This window comes from Taudactylus pleione, unplaced genomic scaffold (genome assembly GCF_031769625.1).
Source record: "Taudactylus pleione unplaced genomic scaffold, aTauple2 ptg000344l, whole genome shotgun sequence".
Lineage (NCBI taxonomy): Eukaryota > Metazoa > Chordata > Amphibia > Anura > Myobatrachidae > Taudactylus > Taudactylus pleione.
Window position 1 is genome coordinate 643,476 of NW_028284745.1, and position 20,536 is coordinate 664,011.

The 20,536-nt window shown below is 42.9% G+C and overlaps 1 protein-coding gene across 3 annotated transcripts in view; it reads right to left on the bottom strand.

The window, feature by feature from the left end:
• GDPD5 (glycerophosphodiester phosphodiesterase domain containing 5) overlaps positions 1-20,536 on the bottom strand; it is a 245,371-nt gene that overhangs the window by 5,546 nt on the left and 219,289 nt on the right. For 2 of the 3 annotated variants that reach the window (XM_088444013.1, XM_088444014.1), the window contains exons 14-15: positions 7,901-7,983; positions 2,438-2,452 (exon numbers count right to left, since the gene is read on the bottom strand). In XM_088444013.1, the coding sequence (XP_088300139.1) occupies positions 2,438-2,452; positions 7,901-7,983 (98 nt within the window). The remainder of the gene's footprint in view (positions 1-2,437; positions 2,453-7,900; positions 7,984-20,536) is intronic. The other variant, XM_088444016.1, reaches the window with a different exon arrangement.

Consider the following 20,536-nt stretch of genomic DNA (forward strand, 5'->3'; position numbering starts at 1 on the left):
GGCCCTAATAAGTGTATTTTGGGTACTTAAATTGTGTCAAGTGGCTGTTATATGCATTTTTGGGTAACAGTGGAAAAATTATAGAAATAAATTTTTTGGCCAAAATAAATGCTGCAGGTAAATTAGAGGTACATTAAAATGGGTGCAATAATATTTTTGTGTCATAAAAGTGCACTTTAATAAAAAAAAAAAAAAAACACCGGCTGTAGGCCAGCTGCAATGTCCCATCCATACAGCCCCCCAAAATACCAGACTCACTACTTTAAACCCATTTTCCAACACTCTTACATTTTTCATCCCAAAAATGACATGTCATTATTGTCCAAATTATGCTACTTAAAAAATTATTTTGACTAATTTGTCATTAGTGGGGGTGTTCAAAGGGTTCTGAACCAAGTACCTACATTTTTAGTCCAAAATATGGATTTTGCAAAACTTTTCAACTGCTCCGAGATGGTGAAACATTTTCGCTGGTTTCTTGTGTATGGAGATTTTGCACGTGTGAATAGTTCCACAATAGGATTGCACAATATGCAGTTTATGCAAAAACTTTGCATCAGTGAAAATTTTTTCGCTAAAAACGGGACTGTGTGTCTAATTGCATATGGCCCGATATATCTGCATAATTTAGAGTACAAACCCCTATACAACTTTCCCTTAAGGTTGAAGTTAATGTGCCAGCATTTAGGGGACAGCGTGATTTACGAGAAATACATTTATATATTAAAATACCATCTTCATCAGGTACCCTCTCTTATTTAGGAATGGACTTGTGAAAAACGACTTGTTTATAGAGGTCCAGCCTATTCGGTGATTCACATACTGGCCAGAAAGTCCTAACCTGCACTGAGCCCTAACAGGGGTGAAACAGTCTCTTATGTCAGCAAAGGACCATGCCGTTCACCAGAAACCCAGTGGGTAGTTCAGTGACACAAGGGGCTTCCATGCATTTCCCAGAAGTCTGTTCTCCTTAATCAGGAATGGATTGTGTGTAACGTCGAGAACCCCAAATAGCTAGCGCTCACCAGCTGTTGTAGAACTACAAGTTCTGACATGCCCTGCCAGCCAAATTCTGTCTGGCAAGAACAAGTCACTGGAACATGAACACATAGATTTATGGATGATTTCTACCTAATGCAGAATCTCTATGTTCTCCTAAAGGGTAACACACGTTCGCATTGTGTGCGATTCTCAGGTAACTCAACCAGTGAGGTGATTTTCTGTTACACAAGTTGGATTATACTAGAAATCCACTACTGAGTGAAGGAAGGAAATTAAGAATTTCTACAGGAAAACAAATAAAAAAAAAAGAATGATCAGTGATGAGAAACAGAGGACAATCTATGGTCTATAGAAGTAGGGGCTGTCCGTCATACTATATAAAATAATAAATTGAAAATTTTTTTTGGCGAGGTTATCAAATTCAACAATGAAGAAATTCCCAGATGCATTTTACATTTCAGTACAAGTCTTATTTTATGTGGTGCTAAAATATGCAGATTTGTTGAAAGGAAAAACGGTTTACGCCCTACGTAGTCTCACATGTCCCAATTTCAACAGGATAGAAACAACTTTGTTATTAGATGGTATGTTCCCCCTATACCACGGACCCCTGGTACGTGCTCCAAATCAAGGGTGATTTTATGGTAGGGGTATTAGAGGCGGGTATTAGAGGTAGACAAGCCATGTCCTGATTTACATGTTTGGGGGAACACATCCAAAATATCTGTTGCAGGCAAAACCACTCCCCAGTGACACAACAACCCCTCCCCAGTGACACAACAACCCCTCCCCCAGTGACACAACAACCCCTCCCCCAGTGACACAACAACCTCCCCTCCCCCAGTATATGGGAACTCCTTGACGCAATGGCAATATTTTACCCCTGTTATGATACTTTCTGAACATTTGTGCCCTAATTATATTACCAGAAGTACGACATTTGCGTCATGTGCAACCAATGTATGATTTACGGACCATACATATATCATGTCGCAAATGCAAAACAGGTTCTAAAAACAAAAACCGCACTAGTGTGTATACAGGATTATATACACAACTGGGTTTAAAATATTTGCTTTATTTACAGTAGCCTCTAATTCCTGTCATGTCACATCAGCGTAGGCAGCCATTATATGGGGTGGACCTACATTGATTTCATTCTGGCATGAATATTGTTTGCACCCACAAAATGGCTGCCTGCACAATGGGACTTGCATTGTCCTTCACTGATTGGTTGAAATGGATTACGGCACATTTGCAGCCACTGTAATCCCTATAACGTACAAAACCTGAATGTATTTTGAATTGGAATGAAGAGGTCGTTCTCTCAGCCGTTAATTATAAAGGCACAGAGCACAGTCTTCCTGCACTTCCGCCATGATGGATGAGAGTCAGACAGACAGGGGTGGACGGAGGAGCGGGACGGCAGAATTACCTGATTATGTGATAGCTGTGAGATGCCAGAATGCAGCAGAGAGAAAGAAAGAAAGAAAGGAGGAACATGCAAAGTGTTATGAAATTAAACACGCCAGTAAAGCAAAAGATTAGTAGTAGTTATAACATTACGCCTCATGACCATGGAACAAGTGGAAAGCCGATGTGGATATTATACAATGCCAGACACAGGAATCTGAATTTCTATATGATGGGCTGGGATATACTTCACAAAATCAATTGCAACCGTCAACAAACTGATCCGGGCATCAGGTCACAAGTAGACTTCAACTGCACCTGCTGCCTCTTACAGCAAAGGCAGCCATTTTGTAGGCAGAACCAATATTCATGGGAAAATGGCCTGCTGGATCACACAGAACCAGGTACCCCTCTCATATGTACTCTGAATATTGGTCCAACTCACAAAAACAATTTCCAGAAGCAGTGGTTACGTGATATCAGGCGTTCCTTGCACGAAAAGCCTGCCTTCTTATGGATATTGTTTAAGAAGACAAAATGGCTGCTTCAGATTTGAGTAGACCTATTAAAAAACTATATAGATACAATCAACTAATGGAAGCAATACAGTATCTCCTGATCCACTCACTCTTCTGGATATCCTTCATGCAAGATTTTTTTCCATAATAAATTGCATAATCTGAAGACCATCACAAAAAGTTGCATGTAAACAGTTACAGTATATATAGAGGTTACAAAAAATACAATACTTAAGAATAGTCGCAATATTAAAACTTAATTAAATATGCTGAAGAACAATTACAAGAGTTGTGGAATAAATTACATTTAAGAATATAAAATACAAAAGGATCTGGGTGTAGTAAAAAAAATAAAAAATAAAAAAAATGGGTTTTACATCCATAGGGATTGCCATCTCCCCTCAACCGTAGCTACAGCTCCTTACGGCTGGTGTCGGACCTTCATCTTAGAATCGGCGTATTTCCCGCTTGTGTATAATGCGCCGATTTCTTAGGAATGTCTCTCATGAACATTTACCTCTGGTGTGCGTCAGGCTATAGCATTTACAGTCATTTCAATGGGCCTGGCGTCCAAAACACAGGTGTGACACCAACCTGTCCCTGTCCCCAGGCCCATCAGTATTCCTAAGAAAAGCGGGACAATATTACACCAGGGACATTATTATGGGGTTTGGTCCATTGTTTAACGCATGCACTTATACCTTTTACATTAATCGCCTTATATTATATATTAGATTGCAAGCTCTTGAGAACAGTAATAGTCCTGTACTGTAATAAATATTTATTTCCCCAGTGTGCATTGATCCTGAATGTTTGGTCCTTTAGGAATAAGATACGATGATACGAGTTTGTAGTTGTCGTTTTAGATCGTGTCCACAATTGTCCAGAGCGAAGAAAAAAAACACTAAGTCCCGATTCAGAATCAGACACCAACGCACAGCGTGCTATAAGCGTGAAGCCGTACGGATACTGGCATTGGCGCAAGATCCTAAATCTGGCTGCTCCGGCTGTCCACACTGCTTCTGACTAAGAATCGAGCTGGTAATATACAAAACGTGGCTCCGCAAATGAACTGTTCCATTACACAGTTACACAAAAAAAAAAAAAATTGAAAAAAAGTGAAAAAAAAGTGAAAAAAATTAACTTTTCTTACATTGCAATTGAAAAACAATAAATGGCAAGGTGCACCTTTCTCTAACAATGCCCCCCTACCACATGGGGGACATAGGGATAGGTGTGAGGTGCATGTGAGGAAGTCTGATGGGTACAGGAGGGGGGGGTCACATGATTATTTGGCCACTGGGGGGCACACTGTAAGACCATCCCCCATGGTAAGTCATAAAAATGAATAAAATGGACAGACACCTAGTCCCATGTACAATGATCAGTTAGTGAGAACACGCACGTGTGTGAGAGAAGCACCACGGTACCATGGAGCCACTTTCCGTCTTTTCATTGCAGAGCAGCAAATTCGAATATATTCTGTTGATTATTAGTCCGGCTCAGCCACGGGAACTGACCCACATCGGTAAGGAATCATTTGCTGCAGCCGCACTGCGTCAGGACGCCGATGATTATCCACACTGGGAGTGCGCGGCGGCTGTCACTCTGACCGCTGTGTCAGACGGCTGTGATAGGCAGGGCGCCTAAGAGACGTCCGTAGCCGGTCACTGACATCATTTATCAGCAAAATATCTTTGTTCACTGATTTTATAATGTAAAAGCCACCAGTGAGATAATGAACCTCGTCCCTCCTATGTTTGCACAGTCCAGGCTGCCTGGGTCAGTTTATGTCAAATATCATATAGGTGTAAGGCCGGGTACACACACGAATGATACGTGCACGATTTATCAAACTGGACCAACAATTCGTGTATATCGTGCAGTGTGTATGCACAATTGCGTGCTCCCGTGCGCCGCATATGAAACCCTCTGGTTGGCCGTCGACCGAGAAGATATCATGAACGCTGTGGTGCATCGTGCACAACTTGATGACCACGTAATACTTGGCCTCTGAAGACGTCACCTCTTAAAGATGGTTGTTCTAGTGTGTACAGGAGCAACGATGAATCATATATGATCAAACGACACGTTAAATCGCTCCGTCGCTAGAAGGGTTGTACAGTGTGTACGCTCGATATCGTTTGTTCTGGGCTCAAGGGAAATTGGGTCACCCATCTTGCCAATTGCCCGTCGTTCTGATGTGTACCCGGCCTTAGCAGGGATCGTACACCCAGCCACCAGCAGCATTGCCGAGGGTCCGTCACGTATAGACAGTAAAAGCAGCCATGTCTCACCCAGATACTGATATTTATAAGGCCAGACTCACATTTACGGTAAATACAATAAGTCCAGAATTTTGTTTTCCCTTTAGCTATAAGGAAGGAATCTGAAACAATTATAAAAGAATTGTAATGGCTAGAAAACTTTTCAAAACCTATATTTTCTCCTGCAACCACTGGCTAGAACCCGTCTCAACCAGGCAGCTATGGAAAGATGAATCAGAGATGTTATTGAGCTTCCAAAAAGTTAAGTCTAAGCTGCCCTGTGCAGGTGCCCACAGGATTCACAGAGTCGTCGGGCTGTAAGATACATACAGTAAAACAAAGTTCCCTCAGGTTCATTAGGACACTTCAATGGTTTAAAGTGCACCGGAGAACGTAAATGAACAAAACTTAACCCATCATTCTGAAATACAGGACCCCCTCCCCAAAAGGTCCCCTATTTTTACTGGCTGCCATTGCCCATTCCCCTCAAATCTGCCTCACAGGTCTCTATGACTAGTATAACTTTACACAGGCCCAGGTCTCAGGCAGCAGGCACCCTACAGTTCATCATTGTATTGGTAGGTTTGTTACTTTATGTACAAGATGTAAAGAACTTGGTGAAGTTAGAACAGAGACACACTACTTTAATGGAGGACGGACAACGGAGCTGAAATCACCTCAGGTTGCAAAATGTTAAAAATGGGGGTAATTCTAGAGCTGCTAGATCTGTCTAGCATCCCCACCCACTATTGGGGTACTCCTCTTTCGGGTCACATGCCCACCCATCCCCCTTCCTCCCTGATCATTATTTGCAGGACGAGCCTGATTTATTCGGGTGGAGCTATTCACAAAAGGTCGCACAGTTTGGGAAAGGACCAATGGCTGTGCCCAGAGGATCCCGATTTGTTATTCTGAAACGTTGGGGGATATGTAGAGTTCTACGCGGAAACGGATTCAGTGAGTTCCGTTCAACTCCCACACGAATAAAATGATCACTCATTTATACTGTACCACTGCGTGATCTAGTGCATCTGAAAGTTTGCAGATTTAGGAGTCCTTAAAAACATGAAATATTTCTATAACAAATTAGTTGTTTTTTGGCCATGTGAAATGTTGGGTGATATCAGTTTGCCAGCAGTGTATGTGGGCACTATCCTTCTACGTAATGTGGCCCTCCAGCCTCTGCTGCTAAACCTTTTATAGGACATATTCTATTATTATTACAGGATTATTTTGCATCCATATGCTCACATACAAGAGTACACTGCTGTAGAACAAAAACTTTATATAACTATACATAACACTATTATAAACACTTATCACACACACAATAAGGGCCTGATTCAGCAAGGATTACAATTGCAAAGCTGCACGCAGGCATATACTGTAGCGCAGGCCTATACTGTAGTGTGTAGGGCGGGCCTATACTGTAGTGTGTAGGGCGGGCCTATACTGTAGTGTGTAGGGCGGGCCTATACTGTAGTGTGTAGGGCGGGCCTATACTGTAGTGTGTAGGGCGGGCCTATACTGTAGTGTGTAGGGCGGGCCTATACTGTAGTGTGTAGGGCGGGCCTATACTGTAGTGTGTAGGGCGGGCCTATACTGTAGTGTGTAGGGCGGGCCTTTACTGTAGTGTGTAGGGCGGGCCTATACTGTAGTGTGCAGGGCGGGCCTATACTGTAGTGTGCAGGGCGGGCCTATACTGTAGTGTGCAGGGCGGGCCTATACTGTAGTGTGCAGGGCGGGCCTATACTGTAGTGTGCAGGGCGGGCCTATACTGTAGTGTGTAGGGCGGGCCTATACTGTAGTGTGTAGGGCGGGCCTATACTGTAGTGTGTAGGGCGGGCCTATACTGTAGTGTGTAGGGCGGGCCTATACTGTAGTGTGTAGTGCACGCAGGCAGCTTTGCACTTGCGATCCTTGCAATAATGCAAATGTAGCAGGTGGTATATGACCCCCTGTATGACACCCCCTGTATGACACCCCTGCTGCATTTGCAATCCCAGCACTTCGAACGGAGGGCACAGGCTGGGATCACCATCGTGACAATCGATGGTCGCGATGGTGGATGGCGCCGGGCGGCCTGCCAACTGAGTAAGCCTCAGCTTACTCAGGCTGGCCGGCTTGCGAGCCCAGCAGACTGCGTATGTTCACGCAGTCCCTGTGCTGGCCACTCCTGGCAAACGCAGCAGACACGGCCCATATCCAGGAACGCCGGCCGCTCCGCCCCATAAATGCCTCTGCCTGTCAATCAGGCAGAGGCATTAAAGTGCTTGCGTGCGTCTTAGCAGGACCCAATCTGCACACTCGCAGAATGGGCCCTGCGCACACGCAGATTCCCGATAAGCGGCCGCAAGAGCGATCTAGAGACGAAATAGACAGCAAGTGGCTCTACAGCTTTAGAGGGACTACAAGTCCCAACATGCTCTGTCAGCCTGAAGACTAACAGGGCATGATGGAGCTTGCAGGTCAGCATCAGCTGGCGAGCCACAAGGTGCTATGGTAAGGCTATATATGAGGAATCTGTGTAAAGTCTTTCATCTTACAGAGGAGCTCTATATACACAGGCGATCCTTAGATTATAGGCGCACAGAGACCAGTATGAGATGTACCAGACATAACAAAGGCTACTCGCTGTCATAGGAAACCAGAGATAAATGCCCCACACACAGCATAACAGGAACAAAACCCAGCACTTACTTCTGCAATATAAATATTCCTATAACTACAGTGAATGATAGGAGATCGGCTGTTATCCAGATGAGAGAATATTCATCCGGAGACTGAAAGACAAGCAGAAGAACACAGGTTAGGGACATTCTTATTAAACTTTAATTATAGGGGGTCATAAGTGGTCCGCAGCGCTGTACATATGGCTGAGGGTACAGAACAGGGAAAAACAGTACAGTACAGGTACATAAGGGAGCGTCCAAATATTCTACAGGCCGTAGCAATTGCTGCTACGCAAACGTTTACATTACTATAGGATACAGTACAGAACACAGATATTGTATCGTTAATACGGAAAACAGGATAAATTGGATTAAAAATGACCTGCGTCCCCCTCCTCAATGTTTTCATACTTTTATTCTGCTAAATAACATCAGCATACTGGAGTGCGAGGGAGACATTAAGGCACTAAAAGTAAAACGACCTATTTATGCAACTGGCACCAGCATGCTGGTATTTACTTACATAGATACGAAGGTTGAACTGAGGGCCTGATTCAGAGACGGACGCTGAAAGAGCGCTCGCTCTGAATCAGGGCGTTTTTTTTGTGCGGCCTCCTGGCTGCTCGCATAGCGAGCGGCTAGGTAGATGGTCACGATGGTCTAGACCATCGCGGCCATCGGGGCATGCGAAGAGACCCTTGTGGTAGGGTCTCGTGGCCGCAAGCCCCAGAGAACTTCTGGCTCCAATAAAGCCGGAAGCTCTCCCACTCACATCACTGGTGATGTCAGTGGGACCACCCACAAATGGCAGGCGTTCGCTTGGGAACGCCTCAGTTTATGAAGCCACCCCCCGGCCACGCCTACAAAATGGGGCGAGATGTTGATCGACATCGACAGCTGCCCCTTTTGTAGTGAGCCAGGGGCTTGAGCACGCACACTGTGGCCACTGCGCGTGCGCAGAGCCCACCATCGACCCACTCGCGAGCGCTCAAGCGCTTGCGATCGGGTCTGAATAAGGCCCAGAGACCCATCAAGTTCAGCTCTTAAAAATTCTAATTGTTTTACTCATCAGGAAGAAAAATGGAATCTTCCACAGTCACGGTGCATGTCCTCTATACACACCAGGACTCGTGCTCAGGAATCCACATCTACCCCTCTTACAGTAGAGAACCCTTCCCTATGCAAGCGATGAATTCACTCTACTCCCCAAATAAGTATCTATACATAGTAAACAATAAAATCCCTGGTAGACGTCTGTCTGTGTGTTCGGGCTAAGCTCAAGAACCACTGGATGGATTGTGATGCAGTCGTCGCTATTGTATAGAGCATGTGTGGAGGAAGGGTCAGGTGTATGACACAGTAAAGTATGACACAAGGGAGCAGAGCAGTGATGATATTATTGATGCAGTCGTCGCTATTGTATAGAGCATGTGTGGAGGAAGGATTAGGTGTATGACACAGTAATGTATGACAATAGGGAGCAGAGCAGTGATGATATTAGTGATGTAGGTGTCACTAGTGTATAGAGCATGTGTGGAGGAAGGATTAGGTGTATGACACAGTAATGTATGACAATAGGAGCAGAGCAGTGATGATATTAGTGATGTAGGTGTCACTAGTGTATAGAGCATGTGTGGAGGAAGGATTAGGTGTATGACACAGTAATGTATGACAATAGGGAGCAGAGCAGTGATGATATTAGTGATGCAGTCGTCGCTATTGTATAGAGCATGTGTGGAGGAAGGATTAGGTGTAGGACACAGTAATGTATGACAATAGGGAGCAGAGCAGTGATGATATTAGTGATGTAGCTGTCACTATACTATAGAGCATGTGTGGAGGAAGGATTAGGTGTATGACACAGTAATGTATGACAATAGGGAGCGGAGCAGTGATGATATTAGTGATGTAGCTGTCACTAGTATATAGACCATGTGTGGGGGAAGGATTAGGTGTATGACACAGTAATGTATGACACAAGGGAGCAGAGCAGTGATGATATTAGTGATGTAGCTGTCACTAGTATATAGAGCATGTGTGGAGGAAGGATTAGGTGTATGACACAGTAATGTATGACAATAGGGAGCAGAGCAGTGATGATATTAGTGATGTAGATGTCACTAGTGTATAGAGCATGTGTGGAGGAAGGATTAGGTGTAGGACACAGTAATGTATGACACAAGGGAGCAGAGCAGTGATGATATTAGTGATGTAGATGTCACTAGTGTATAGAGCATGTGTGGAGGAAGGATTAGGTGTAGGACACAGTAATGTATGACAATAGGGAGCGGAGCAGTGATGATATTAGTGATGTAGATGTCACTAGTGTATAGAGCATGTGTGGAGGAAGGATTAGGTGTATGACACAGTAATGTATGACAATAGGGAGCAGAGCAGTGATGATATTAGTGATGTAGCTGTCACTAGTGTATAGAGCATGTGTGGAGGAAGGATTAGGTGTAGGACACAGTAATGTATGACACAAGGGAGCTGAGCAGTGATGATATTAGTGATGTAGCTGTCACTATTGTATAGAGCATGTATGGAGGAAGGTTTAGGTGTATGACACAGTAATGTATGACAATAGGGAGCAGAGCAGTGATGATATTAGTGATGTAGCTGTCACTATACTATAGAGCATGTGTGGAGGAAGGATTAGGTGTAGGACACAGTAATGTATGACACAAGGGAGCAGAGCAGTGATGATATTAGTGATGTAGATGTCACTAGTGTATAGAGCATGTGTGGAGGAAGGATTAGGTGTATGACACAGTAATGTATGACACAAGGGAGCAGAGCAGTGATGATATTAGTGATGTAGATGTCACTAGTGTATAGAGCATGTGTGGAGGAAGGATTAGGTGTAGGACACAGTAATGTATGACAATAGGGAGCAGAGCAGTGATGATATTAGTGATGTAGATGTCACTAGTGTATAGAGCATGTGTGGAGGAAGGATTAGGTGTAGGACACAGTAATGTATGACAATAGGGAGCAGAGCAGTGATGATATTAGTGATGTAGCTGTCACTAGTGTATAGAGCATGTGTGGAGGAAGGATTAGGTGTGTGACACAGTAATGTATGACAATAGGGAGCAGAGCAGTGATGATATTAGTGATGTAGCTGTCACTAGTGTATAGAGCATGTGTGGGGGAAGGATTAGGTGTGTGACACAGTAATGTATGACAATAGGGAGCAGAGCAGTGATGATATTAGTGATGTAGCTGTCACTATTGTATAGAGCATGTGTGGAGGAAGGATTAGGTGTAGGACACAGTAATGTATGACAATAGGGAGTTGAGCAGTGATGATATTAGTGATGTAGATGTCACTAGTGTATAGAGCATGTGTGGGGGAAGGATTAGGTGTAGGACACAGTAATGTATGACAATAGGGAGTTGAGCAGTGATGATATTAGTGATGTAGATGTCACTAGTGTATAGAGCATGTGTGGAGGAAGGATTAGGTGTAGGACACAGTAATGTATGACAATAGGGAGCAGAGCAGTGATGATATTAGTGATGTAGATGTCACTAGTGTAAAGAGCATGTGTGGAGGAAGGATTAGGTGTAGGACACAGTAATGTATGACACAAGGGAGCTGAGCAGTGATGATATTAGTGATGTAGCTGTCACTATTGTATAGAGCATGTGTGGGGGAAGGATTAGGTGTATGACACAGTAATGTATGACAATAGGGAGCAGAGCAGTGATGATATTAGTGATGTAGCTGTCACTAGTGTATAGAGCATGTGTGGAGTAAGGATTAGGTGTATGACACAGTAATGTATGACAATAGGGAGCAGAGCAGTGATGATATTAGTGATGTAGATGTCACTAGTGTATAGAGCATGTGTGGAGGAAGGATTAGGTGTATGACAGTAATGTATGACAATAGGGAGCAGAGCAGTGATGATATTAGTGATGTAGTCAGTAATGTATGACACAAGGGAGCAGAGCAGTGATGATATTAGTGATGTAGATGTCACTAGTGTATAGAGCATGTGTGGAGGAAGGATTAGGTGTAGGACACAGTAATGTATGACAATAGAGAGCAGAGCAGTGATGATATTAGTGATGTAGATGTCACTAGTGTATAGAGCATGTGTGGAGGAAGGATTAGGTGTATGACACAGTAATGTATGACAATAGGGAGCGGAGCAGTGATGATATTAGTGATGTAGGTGTCACTAGTGTATAGAGCATGTGTGGAGGAAGGATTAGGTGTATGACACAGTAATGTATGACAATAGGGAGCGGAGCAGTGATGATATTAGTGATGTAGCGGTCACTAGTGTATAGAGCATGTGTGGAGGAAGGATTAGGTGTATGACACAGTAATGTATGACAATAGGGAGCAGAGCAGTGATGATATTAGTGATGTAGATGTCACTAGTGTATAGAGCATGTGTGGAGGAAGGATTAGGTGTAGGACACAGTAATGTATGACAATAGGGAGCAGAGCAGTGATGATATTAGTGATGTAGGTGTCACTAGTGTATAGAGCATGTGTGGAGGAAGGATTAGGTGTATGACACAGTAATGTATGACACAAGGGAGCAGAGCAGTGATGATATTAGTGATGTAGCTGTCACTAGTGTATAGAGCATGTGTGGAGGAAGGATTAGGTGTGTGACACAGTAATGTATGACATAAGGGAGCAGAGCAGTGATGATATTAGTGATGTAGCTGTCACTAGTGTATAGAGCATGTGTGGAGGAAGGATTAGGTGTAGGACACAGTAATGTATGACTGAAGGGAGCAGAGCAGTGATTATATTAGTGATGTAGATGTCACTAGTGTATAGAGCATGTGTGGGGGAAGGATTAGGTGTATGACACAGTAATGTATGACACAAGGGAGCAGAGCAGTGATGATATTAGTGATGTAGCTGTCACTAGTGTATAGAGCATGTGTGGGGGAAGGATTAGGTGTAGGACACAGTAATGTATGACAATAGGGAGTTGAGCAGTGATGATATTAGTGATGTAGATGTCACTAGTGTATAGAGCATGTGTGGAGGAAGGATTAGGTGTAGGACACAGTAATGTATGACACAAGGGAGCTGAGCAGTGATGATATTAGTGATGTAGATGTCACTAGTGTATAGAGCATGTGTGGAGGAAGGATCAGGTGTAGGACACAGTAATGTATGACACAAGGGAGCAGAGCAGTGATGATATTAGTGATGTAGCTGTCACTAGTGTATAGAGCATGTGTGGGGGAAGGATTAGGTGTATGACACTGTAATGTATGACAATAGGGAGCAGAGCAGTGATGATATTAGTGATGTAGCTATCAGTAGTGTATAGAGCATGTGTGGAGGAAGGATTAGGTGTATGACACAGTAATGTATGACAATAGGGAGCAGAGCAGTGATGATATTAGTGATGTAGCTGTCACTAGTGTATAGAGCATGTGTGGAGGAAGGATTAGGTGTATGACAGTAATGTATGACAATAGGGAGCAGAGCAGTGATGATCTTAGTGATGTAGCTGTCACTATTGTATAGAGAATATGTGGAGGAAGGATTAGGTGTATGACAGTAATGTATGACAATAGGGAGCAGAGCAGTGATGATATTAGTGATGTAGGTGTCACTAGTGTATAGAGCATGTGTGGAGGAAGGATTAGGTGTATGACACAGTAATGTATGACAATAGGGAGCAGAGCAGTGATGATATTAGTGATGTAGGTGTCACTAGTGTATAGAGCATGTGTGGAGGAAGGATTAGGTGTATGACACAGTAATGTATGACAATAGGGAGCAGAGCAGTGATGATATTAGTGATGTAGGTGTCACTAGTGTATAGAGCATGTGTGGAGGAAGGATTAGGTGTATGACACAGTAATGTATGACAATAGGGAGCAGAGCAGTGATGATATTAGTGATGTAGGTGTCACTAGTGTATAGAGCATGTGTGGGGGAAGGATTAGGTATAGGACACAGTAATGTATGACAATAGGGAGCAGAGCAGTGATGATATTAGTGATGTAGCTGTGACTAGTGTATAGAGCATGTGTGGAGGAAGGATTAGGTGTAGGACACAGTAATGTATGACACAAGGGAGCAGAGCAGTGATGATATTAGTGATGTAGCTGTCACTAGTGTATAGAGCATGTGTGGAGGAAGGATTAGGTGTATGACACAGTAATGTATGACAATAGGGAGCAGAGCAGTGATGATATTAGTGATGTAGATGTCACTAGTGTATAGCGCATGTGTGGAGGAAGGATTAGGTGTATGACAGTAATGTATGATACAAGGGAGCTGAGCAGTGATGATATTAGTGATGTAGCTGTCACTTGTGTATAGAGCATGTGTGGAGGAAGGATTAGGTGTATGACACAGTAATGTATGACAATAGGGAGCTGAGCAGTGATGATATTAGTGATGTAGTCAGTAATGTATGACAATAGGGAGCAGAGCAGTGATGATATTAGTGATGTAGCTGTCACTAGTGTATAGAGCATGTGTGGAGGAAGGATTAGGTGTAGGACACAGTAATGTATGACACAAGGGAGCTGAGCAGTGATGATATTAGTGATGTAGATGTCACTAGTGTATAGAGCATGTGTGGAGGAAGGATCAGGTGTAGGACACAGTAATGTATGACACAAGGGAGCAGAGCAGTGATGATATTAGTGATGTAGCTGTCACTAGTGTATAAAGCATATGTGGAGGAAGGTTTAGGTGTATGACACAGTAATGTATGACAATAGGGAGCAGAGCAGTGATGATATTAGTGATACAGCTTTCACTAGTGTATAGAGCATGTGTGTAGGAAGGATTAGGTGTATGACACAGTAATGTATGACAGAAGGGAGCAGAGCAGTGATGATATTAGTGATGTAGGTGTCACTAGTGTATAAAGCATGTGTGGAGGAAGGATTAGATGTATGACAGTAATGTATGACAATAGGGAGCAGAGCAGTGATGATATTAGTGATGTAGGTGTCACTAGTGTATAGAGCATGTGTGGAGGAAGGATTAGGTGTGTGACACAGTAATGTATGACAATAGGGAGCTGAGCAGTGATGATATTAGTGATGTAGATGTCACTAGTGTATAGAGCATGTGTGGAGGAAGGATTAGGTGTATGACACAGTAATGTATGACACAAGGGAGCTGAGCAGTGATGATATTAGTGATGTAGATGTCACTAGTGTATAGAGCATGTGTGGGGGAAGGATTAGGTGTATGACACAGTAATGTATGGCAATAGGGAGCAGAGCAGTGATGATATTAGTGATGTAGCTATCAGTAGTGTATAGAGCATGTGTGGAGGAAGGATTAGGTGTATGACACAGTAATGTATGACAATAGGGAGCAGAGCAGTGATGATATTAGTGATGTAGCTGTCACTAGTGTATAGAGCATGTGTGGAGGAAGGATTAGGTGTATGACAGTAATGTATGACAATAGGGAGCAGAGCAGTGATGATCTTAGTGATGTAGCTGTCACTATTGTATAGAGAATATGTGGAGGAAGGATTAGGTGTATGACAGTAATGTATGACAATAGGGAGCAGAGCAGTGATGATATTAGTGATGTAGGTGTCACTAGTGTATAGAGCATGTGTGGAGGAAGGATTAGGTGTATGACACAGTAATGTATGACAATAGGGAGCAGAGCAGTGATGATATTAGTGATGTAGGTGTCACTAGTGTATAGAGCATGTGTGGAGGAAGGATTAGGTGTATGACACAGTAATGTATGACAATAGGGAGCAGAGCAGTGATGATATTAGTGATGTAGGTGTCACTAGTGTATAGAGCATGTGTGGAGGAAGGATTAGGTGTATGACACAGTAATGTATGACAATAGGGAGCAGAGCAGTGATGATATTAGTGATGTAGGTGTCACTAGTGTATAGAGCATGTGTGGGGGAAGGATTAGGTATAGGACACAGTAATGTATGACAATAGGGAGCAGAGCAGTGATGATATTAGTGATGTAGCTGTGACTAGTGTATAGAGCATGTGTGGAGGAAGGATTAGGTGTAGGACACAGTAATGTATGACACAAGGGAGCAGAGCAGTGATGATATTAGTGATGTAGCTGTCACTAGTGTATAGAGCATGTGTGGAGGAAGGATTAGGTGTATGACACAGTAATGTATGACAATAGGGAGCAGAGCAGTGATGATATTAGTGATGTAGATGTCACTAGTGTATAGCGCATGTGTGGAGGAAGGATTAGGTGTATGACAGTAATGTATGATACAAGGGAGCTGAGCAGTGATGATATTAGTGATGTAGCTGTCACTTGTGTATAGAGCATGTGTGGAGGAAGGATTAGGTGTATGACACAGTAATGTATGACAATAGGGAGCTGAGCAGTGATGATATTAGTGATGTAGTCAGTAATGTATGACAATAGGGAGCAGAGCAGTGATGATATTAGTGATGTAGCTGTCACTAGTGTATAGAGCATGTGTGGAGGAAGGATTAGGTGTGTGACACAGTAATGTATGACATAAGGGAGCAGAGCAGTGATGATATTAGTGATGTAGATGTCACTAGTGTATAGAGCATGTGTGGAGGAAGGATTAGGTGTATGACACAGTAATGTATGACATAAGGGAGCAGAGCAGTGATGATATTAGTGATGTAGATGTCACTAGTGTATAGAGCATTTGTGGAGGAAGGATTAGGTGTATGACACAGTAATGTATGACACAAGGGAGCAGAGCAGTGATGATATTAGTGATGTAGATGTCACTAGTGCATAGAGCATGTGTGGAGGAAGGATCAGGTGTATGACACAGTAATGTATGACAATAGGGATCAGAGCAGTGATGATATTAGTGATGTAGCTGTCACTAGTGTATAGAGCATGTGTGGAGGAAGGATTAGATGTATGACACAGTAATGTATGACAATAGGGAGCAGAGCAGTGATGATATTAGTGATGTAGCTGTCACTAGTGTATAAAGCATGTGTGGAGGAAGGATTAGGTGTATGACAGTAATGTATGACAATAGGGAGCAGAGCAGTGATGATATTAGTGATGTAGTCAGTAATGTATGACAATAGGGAGCAGAGCAGTGATGATATTAGTGATGTAGGTGTCACTAGTGTATAGAGCATGTGTGGAGGAAGGATTAGGTGTATGACACAGTAATGTATGACAGTAGGGAGCAGAGCAGTGATGATATCAGTGATGTAGATGTCACTAGTGTATAGAGCATGTGTGGAGGAAGGATTAGGTGTATGACACAGTAATGTATGACACCAGGGAGCAGAGCAGTGATGATATTAGTGATGTAGCTGTCACTAGTGTATAGAGCATTTGTGGAGGAAGGATTAGGTGTAGGACACAGTAATGTATGACATAAGGGAGCAGAGCAGTGATATTAGTGATGTAGATGTCACTAGTGTATAGAGCATGTATGGAGGAAGGTTTAGGTGTATGACACAGTAATGTATGACAATAGGGAGCAGAGCAGTGATGATATTAGTGATGTAGGTGTCACTAGTGTATAGAGCATGTGTGGAGGAAGGATTAGGTGTATAACACAGTAATGTATGACAATAGGGAGCAGAGCAGTGATGATATTAGTGATGTAGCTGTCACTAGTGTATAGAGCATATGTGGAGGAAGGATTAGGTGTAGGACACAGTAATGTATGACAATAGGGAGCAGAGCAGTGATGATATTAGTGATGTAGATGTCACTAGTGTATAGAGCATGTGTGGAGGAAGGATTAGGTGTAGGACACAGTAATGTATGACACAAGGGAGCTGAGCAGTGATGATATTAGTGATGTAGCTGTCACTATTGTATAGAGCATGTGTGGGGGAAGGATTAGGTGTATGACACAGTAATGTATGACACAAGGGAGCAGAGCAGTGATGATATTAGTGATGTAGATGTCACTAGTGTATAGAGCATGTGTGGAGGAAGGATTAGGTGTAGGACACAGTAATGTATGACAATAGGGAGCAGAGCAGTGATGATATTAGTGATGTAGATGTCACTAGTGTATAGAGCATGTGTGGAGGAAGGATTAGGTGTATGACACAGTAATGTATGACAATAGGGAGCGGAGCAGTGATGATATTAGTGATGTAGGTGTCACTAGTGTATAGAGCATGTGTGGAGGAAGGATTAGGTGTATGACACAGTAATGTATGACAATAGGGAGCGGAGCAGTGATGATATTAGTGATGTAGCGGTCACTAGTGTATAGAGCATGTGTGGAGGAAGGATTAGGTGTATGACACAGTAATGTATGACAATAGGGAGCAGAGCAGTGATGATATTAGTGATGTAGATGTCACTAGTGTATAGAGCATGTGTGGAGGAAGGATTAGGTGTAGGACACAGTAATGTATGACAATAGGGAGCAGAGCAGTGATGATATTAGTGATGTAGGTGTCACTAGTGTATAGAGCATGTGTGGAGGAAGGATTAGGTGTATGACACAGTAATGTATGACACAAGGGAGCAGAGCAGTGATGATATTAGTGATGTAGCTGTCACTAGTGTATAGAGCATGTGTGGGGGAAGGATTAGGTGTGTGACACAGTAATGTATGACATAAGGGAGCAGAGCAGTGATGATATTAGTGATGTAGCTGTCACTAGTGTATAGAGCATGTGTGGGGGAAGGATTAGGTGTATGACACAGTAATGTATGACAATAGGGAGCAGAGCAGTGATGATATTAGTGATGTAGCTGTCACTAGTGTATAGAGCATGTGTGGGGAAGGATTAGGTGTATGACACAGTAATGTATGACACAAGGGAGCAGAGCAGTGATGATATTAGTGATGTAGATGTCACTAGTGTATAGAGCATGTGTGGGGGAAGGATTAGGTGTAGGACACAGTAATGTATGACTGAAGGGAGCAGAGCAGTGATGATATTAGTGATGTAGATGTCACTATTGTATAGAGCATGTGTGGGGGAAGGATTAGGTGTATGACACAGTAATGTATGACAATAGGGAGCAGAGCAGTGATGATATTAGTGATGTAGCTGTCACTAGTGTATAGAGCATGTGTGGGGGAAGGATTAGGTGTATGACACAGTATTGTATGACACAAGGGAGCAGAGCAGTGATGATATTAGTGATGTAGATGTCACTAGTGTATAGAGCATGTGTGGGGGAAGGATTAGGTGTAGGACACAGTAATGTATGACAATAGGGAGTTGAGCAGTGATGATATTAGTGATGTAGATGTCACTAGTGTATAGAGCATGTGTGGAGGAAGGATTAGGTGTAGGACACAGTAATGTATGACACAAGGGAGCTGAGCAGTGATGATATTAGTGATGTAGATGTCACTAGTGTATAGAGCATGTGTGGAGGAAGGATCAGGTGTAGGACACAGTAATGTATGACACAAGGGAGCAGAGCAGTGATGATATTAGTGATGTAGCTGTCACTAGTGTATAAAGCATATGTGGAGGAAGGTTTAGGTGTATGACACAGTAATGTATGACAATAGGGAGCAGAGCAGTGATGATATTAGTGATGTAGCTGTCACTAGTGTATAGAGCATGTATGGAGGAAGGATTAGGTGTATGACACAGTAATGTATGACAATAGGGAGCAGAGCAGTGATGATATTAGTGATACAGCTTTCACTAGTGTATAGAGCATGTGTGTAGGAAGGATTAGGTGTATGACACAGTAATGTATGACAGAAGGGAGCAGAGCAGTGATGATATTAGTGATGTAGGTGTCACTAGTGTATAAAGCATGTGTGGAGGAAGGATTAGATGTATGACAGTAATGTATGACAATAGGGAGCAGAGCAGTGATGATATTAGTGATGTAGGTGTCACTAGTGTATAGAGCATGTGTGGAGGAAGGATTAGGTGTGTGACACAGTAATGTATGACAATAGGGAGCTGAGCAGTGATGATATTAGTGATGTAGATGTCACTAGTGTATAGAGCATGTGTGGAGGAAGGATTAGGTGTATGACACAGTAATGTATGACACAAGGGAGCTGAGCAGTGATGATATTAGTGATGTAGATGTCACTAGTGTATAGAGCATGTGTGGGGGAAGGATTAGGTGTATGACACAGTAATGTATTACAATAGGGAGCAGAGCAGTGATGATATTAGTGATGTAGCTATCAGTAGTGTATAGAGCATGTGTGGAGGAAGGATTAGGTGTATGACACAGTAATGTATGACAATAGGGAGCAGAGCAGTGATGATATTAGTGATGTAGCTGTCACTAGTGTATAGAGAATATGTGGAGGAAGGATTAGGTGTATGACAGTAATGTATGACAATAGGGAGCAGAGCAGTGATGATATTAGTGATGTAGGTGTCACTAGTGTATAGAGCATGTGTGGAGGAAGGATTAGGTGTATGACACAGTAATGTATGACAATAGGGAGCAGAGCAGTGATGATATTAGTGATGTAGGTGTCACTAGTGTATAGAGCATGTGTGGAGGAAGGATTAGGTGTATGACACAGTAATGTATGACAATAGGGAGCAGAGCAGTGATGATATTAGTGATGTAGGTGTCACTAGTGTATAGAGCATGTGTGGAGGAAGGATTAGGTGTATGACACAGTAATGTATGACAATAGGGAGCAGAGCAGTGATGATATTAGTGATGTAGGTGTCACTAGTGTATAGAGCATGTGTGGGGGAAGGATTAGGTATAGGACACAGTAATGTATGACAA